This window comes from Morus notabilis, unplaced genomic scaffold (genome assembly GCF_000414095.1).
Source record: "Morus notabilis unplaced genomic scaffold, ASM41409v2 Scaffold3999, whole genome shotgun sequence".
Taxonomy (NCBI): Eukaryota; Viridiplantae; Streptophyta; class Magnoliopsida; order Rosales; family Moraceae; genus Morus; species Morus notabilis.
In genome coordinates this window covers 1-5703 of record NW_010366193.1, presented here as the reverse complement: position 1 = coordinate 5703, position 5703 = coordinate 1, and the positions used below count along the sequence as shown (strand labels likewise).

At 36.9% G+C, this 5703-nt stretch overlaps 1 protein-coding gene across 1 annotated transcript; it reads left to right on the top strand.

Moving 5' to 3' along the window:
* Positions 1-652: 652 nt before the first annotated feature.
* LOC21411843 (G-type lectin S-receptor-like serine/threonine-protein kinase At4g27290) lies at positions 653-5628 on the top strand (the record flags this gene model as incomplete). The annotated part of the gene is made up of 5 exons (XM_024173332.1): positions 653-2100; positions 3823-3948; positions 4807-4964; positions 5081-5291; positions 5391-5628. Coding segments are annotated over exons 1-5 (1982 nt in total), but the record flags the coding sequence as incomplete, so codon positions are not given.
* Between the last annotated feature and the right edge of the window lie 75 nt (positions 5629-5703).

Sequence of the window (5703 nt, the reverse complement as noted above, 5' to 3'; positions counted from 1 at the left end):
CGCGCGGGCCTCTGTTCACAGGCGGTGGAGTTCGCGTGACTTCCCGCTCTCGTGGCGGTGGTGGGGCGTCCCTCCGTTGGTTGGGTGTGGCCACTCCGATGTGGGCTATGACTTGCTGGAGGTTGCGATTGAGGAGTTCAAAGCTAACCTCAAACTTCTGCTCAAGTTTTGACACGGCGGCCCAGAGGGCTGGAATGTTTCGATCATCGTCATCAATCCGGTGAAGGCTGGCCTCGCCGGTGGTCATCACACCTTGGGAAAGCCTTAGCTCTGATACCAAACCTGGTGTAGGCAGCGGGTGTTTCTCTGGCTTAAACCAGATGGGGTCAGCCGTGCAAGCTTAGTCCCTAAAAACCAGAGAGTAGTGTGCTAAACAAGACAGCGATTGGGCTGAACAAATTAGGTTAATTTCATTACCCTCAACATTCGACAACTCAACTATATATAGCTGGTGTATTACATTAAGCAAACGACATGCTAAAACTTAAACGACAGGAAGAAAAAAAAGGAAATACATAAATGACAAAGCTTAAATGACAGGCAAGAACTTAAACGGCAATAAGAGCTCCTACATCAATTCATTTACGTATTCATCCATTTAAATATGAATAAGAATAATGCTAATATCGTCTAGTCCAAATTATATTATTTTCATTAGGTACTTGACTTTAGGATCTGTACGCTAGTATAGTCTATTCGAGCTTCATTTGGTAAACGCCCTGGAAAGAGAGAAGTTTAAACTTAAAAGATGCGAAGAAAAGAAGAAAACTATGGAGATGGGAACATAGAAAAGCTTGCCTCTCAAGATCTCGTTGTTCTCCGTTTCAGTTTCCCAGAACTATAAATAATCAATGAAGCAGGTTATTATCATATTTTTCTTCTCTCTTATCTGCTTCCATAATTCCTTGGCAGCTGATGACACCATAAAACCAAACCAAACTCTCCAAGACACCGGTCAAACTCTGGTCTCCACCGGGGAAAAATTCGAATTAGGCTTTTTCAGTCCACCTAATTCCAAGAACCGCTACGTGGGAATATGGTTCAAGAATGTTTCAGATCTCACGGCCGTCTGGGTTGCCAACAGAGGCAACCCTCTCACAGACTCGTCTGGTGTCCTCAAAATCACCGAAACCGGAAATATAATAATCCACAGCAACAAAACAGAGGACCCTATATGGTCCTCAAATTCATCAGCAAAAGACCCCACTTTGCAGCTCTTAAACACAGGAAACCTCGTGGTTAAAGATGGCAGTAACGGAAACTATACATGGCAGAGTTTCGATCATCCCTGCGATTCGCTCATTGCGGGTATGAAGCTGGGTAAAGACTTCATTACTGGTCAAAGTTGGAAGCTAACCTCCTGGAACAGCCTCCAAGATCCATCCATCGGAACCTACACATACGAATCAGACCCTCGTAGGCTTCCTCAGGTACTTCTGCTCAAAGGCAAAGATATTGTGTACAGAAATGGGCCGTGGGATGGTGTACAAACAGGCGGAGACACTCCTCTCCAGGAAAATGCGGTCTTTAAACCCAGCTATGTTGTGAATGAAACCCATGTCTACTATACCTTCGACAACGCGGACAATTCCACGGTCACCAGGTTCTGCTTGAAGCCATCGGGATCTCCTGAGCAGCTCCGGTGGAACCAAGAGAACGAAAAGTGGGTTACCATCTACGCGGTGCAGAGAGATGATTGTGACAATTTTGCGCGTTGTGGTCCTAATGGAATCTGTGACAGCAGTGACAGCCGTGCTTGCCATTGCCCAACTGGTTTTGTTCCAAAAGTACAGGAAGAGTGGGATGCAATGGATTTTACCAGTGGATGTGTGCTAAAAACACGCTTGAACTGTAGCGAAAGCGAGAGGTTCAAGAAGTTCTCTCGGATGAAGTTGCCGTACAATTCGGAATTTACGGTGAACGGATCGGTGGTGAGGAAGGAGGATTGTGAGTTGATTTGTAGGAGAAACTGCTCTTGTGTGGCTTATGCTGTGGCTCGGCTTGCTGGCTGTGTAATCTGGTCTGCGGACTTGCTTGATATGAAACATTTCAGCGATGGTGGACAAGATCTCTACATTAGAATGGCTGCTTCTGAATTTGGTAAGTCTAGCTTCTTTGTTCTCAAATTTTCAAGTAATTTAGTTTGAAGTGCAGAGCAAGTATAATTAATGTATTTCATTTTTTAAGTAAAAACTTGTGTTAGATGCTATGCATCTTTTTTTTGCTTTTTTTTTTTTTTTTTTTGAAAGATATGCATCTTATTTTTCATAACTAGATATATTGCATTTTATTGTCTTTAATGGAAACTGTGTGCCTAAGAACACAAAGTTAACTCTTACTTCTTGGGTTGTAGAAAGAATTTTTTGGGATAATAGTAGAAGTTTGAAAAATCATTCCCGAGAACGTTGTTTTTATCTTTTGGCACTATATTATACTTTTGTGGTCCTTACCTATTTTTTACTCAATTTCTTGAAGAAAAAAATATTTATATTCTTACTACAGCAATTACTTTTCTTCTATGTTATGCTTTTTTTCCTATTGACTTTTTAGCTATATTTACGGCACGTGAATGAGAAAGGGTCAATGCCGTGTTTTTCTTTTCCTTTTTTTTTTTTGAAAGGGATAATATATTCTAAAATATGAAAAGACTTTATAAATACTAATTTATACAAAATAGCCTCTACTTGCTATACGAAAAAGGGCACCATAGATAACTGGTTTTATCAGTAAATTTGAATAAAGCTTAAGGAAAAAGAGTGTATACTGAACTCCACAAATGAAAATCGCTCAAAGAGGTACGCAAAAAATCAAGTACATGCATAGTTCTTTGACAAATCCTCTATAGTCGATAGAAACAATCTGCTCAACCGATGTCGAGAAACCCATAGCATGAAAGTTAGACAGAAACCGCAAAGAAACATATCTTGCGGATGAAAAAAAATAATATAAACTAATTAGGCTAAGAACCATTGTAATTACAACCAAAAAGGAAAAAAAAAATGCACAAGCTAGAACATCAAAACACCAAGGAAAGCAAGGTCCCACAACACCAGCAAAACAAACCAGTAGAAAGACAAGTGGTTGGTAAACACATGTAGGCGATAATCGGCATGTGCACTACAAGATGACTGAATTTCTTTCACATAGTACAACCTCCACGGGGTAGGTCAAGATGAAGAACGGCGCATCTAAAAACGCCTCAAGTCCATAGACGATCCCATCCCTACTTTAAATTCAATCCGGCAATCGTTCTCCTTCACGGATGGCACGAACCTCACCCTAAACTAAATATCCGATAACGAGCTTGTAGATAAATTTTGATGGCCAGAGGTCCAGTGATACATCGAGCCCCTGGCCATGAAACTCTCTCTTTTTCCCCTCTCTCCCTCTATGGTTTTGCTAGGGCCGGCTGCAAGATACATTTTTTTTCCTATTTAATTATTTGTTTACTTATAAAATTAAGATCAATAGTAGTTTAATTCTGGCTGCACATGATAGAAAATGAGGGGGAAAAAAATGCTGATCCTTACACCTATAATAAGTTCGCGTATTACAAGTCAATAATTATTTGGTTATGTAAAGAATATTTAAACAATTATATTCCTAAGGTTCTTATTAAGGAATTAGATATATATATATATATATATTTTTTTTTTTCATTCCACCTCGTAATAGATAAGTAACTGAGAATCAATAACACTTATTATTACTTATTTACTTTCCTTTGCAAATTCATATATACCTTTGTCATAAATATTAGACTATTACGGTTTTGTAAACGTGCTCTTAATGCATTCATTAATATGTTGTGGTTGTTTGTAGGCACAAAATCAGACAATGGCAAATTGATTGCTGTGATCATATCACAAGTTTTGGTGTTTCTTCTAGTTTGTTTAGTGGGTGGATATGTCATCTATAAGAGAACATCTTGCTCCCTTATTAGCCAAGGTAAGGTATAATAATATTTTTTTTAGTAATATCTTTTCCATGAACAAGACATAATATCTTTTTACTAATAACTAATTAGCATAAAAGTTTCAAGAAGAATATTTTTTTGGTTTATACTCTGTAGTCCAATAAAATACTGTACAATTTGTACGCAACTGGTGTTCTCACAGAAACTTCAAAAACAAAAAAATTAAAAAATTAAAAAAATTAATCAGCTGAAAAATTCATCAAGATATAGTCTAAAACGGCATGAAATCGTATGGTTTTTTTTCTTCCTTCTTTATTACGCTCTTTAATTTCATGAATAATAAACAGTTTTGGTTGAAGCAAGTAAAAAATAGGCTTCATATGTGCTAGAAGGATTTTGAAAAGAAGACACGACAACTATAAAAATGCTGCGTGCTTAGAAGTTATTTAGATTTAAGAGCAGTACATCATGAACATGTAGTTCCCCATTTAGTTCTATATAATAGGTAAAGTCTCCAATCCGGTACCGGATTGGAGCGGCATATATTTTTTTTAAAAACTTGTATATTTTATCATCGGCACATGTATATTTCTTCTAAAAATATGTATATAGATGTTTAGATAAATTATTAGTGTATACATGCTTTAAGAGGAAATATATATATGCTGAAGAGAAAATATACATATTTTTAAAGGAAATATACTTGTGCCGCTCCAATTCTGCATTAGAGACAATTCATATATATATATATATATATAATTCGTTGATAACTAGTATAGGTATCCACGCCTTTGACAGTCCAAACAAACAAACATGTATCGAGTAGAATTTTATTGATAGCACTACAGAATCACAGATCATGCATTTCAGCTTAGTTTCTTGTTTTACAGAGGAAACAACAATCAATTCAATCGAAGATCGGGGTCCTATTCTTCTAGAGGAAGATGTAGAGCTACCTTCATTTAACTTAGATACTATTGCCAATGCTACTAACAACTTCTCCTCCATAAATAAAATTGGTGAGGGTGGTTTTGGTCCAGTCTACAAGGTACCTTATTAATTTATACATTATGATTCGTTGTGAAATGAACAATCTTAATTCTTCTTACCCATGATTTTTCTTATATACTTTTTATCTAATAACACTTTTTTTTTCTTTTATAGGGTCTGCTCTCATCTGGGCAAGAAATAGCAGTAAAAAAGCTTTCTAAAGATTCTAGACAGGGGCTTGTAGAGTTCAAGAATGAGGTTGCCTTGATTTCAAAACTTCAACACCGGAATCTTGTGAGGCTGTTAGGATGTTGTATTCATAGAGAAGAAAGGATGTTGATCTATGAGTTCATGCCGAGAAAGAGCTTGGACTTATATATATTCAGTTAGCCACCTTACAAAATCTAATCAGCTATTTCATATTGTTTGTGCTTATGGTCTAACGGCATTGAAATTTAACTCCATGAATTTGAAATGATAACAGATCAAACTAGGGAAACAACTATTGATTGGACGAAGCGCTTTGATATTATTGTTGGGATTGCACGTGGACTTCTTTATCTTCATCGAGATTCAAGATTGAGAATTATTCACAGAGATCTTAAAGCTAGTAATATACTTTTAGACAGTGAGATAAACCCTAAGATTTCAGACTTTGGCTTGGCAAGAATTCTTGGAGGTGAACAAACTGGAGTAAATACTAAAAGAGTAGTTGGTACATAGTAAGTTCAACATCTCTCTATTTGTATTCATTTTATACTATAGTACAATATTCATATTTGTTGGGGAGATACCAC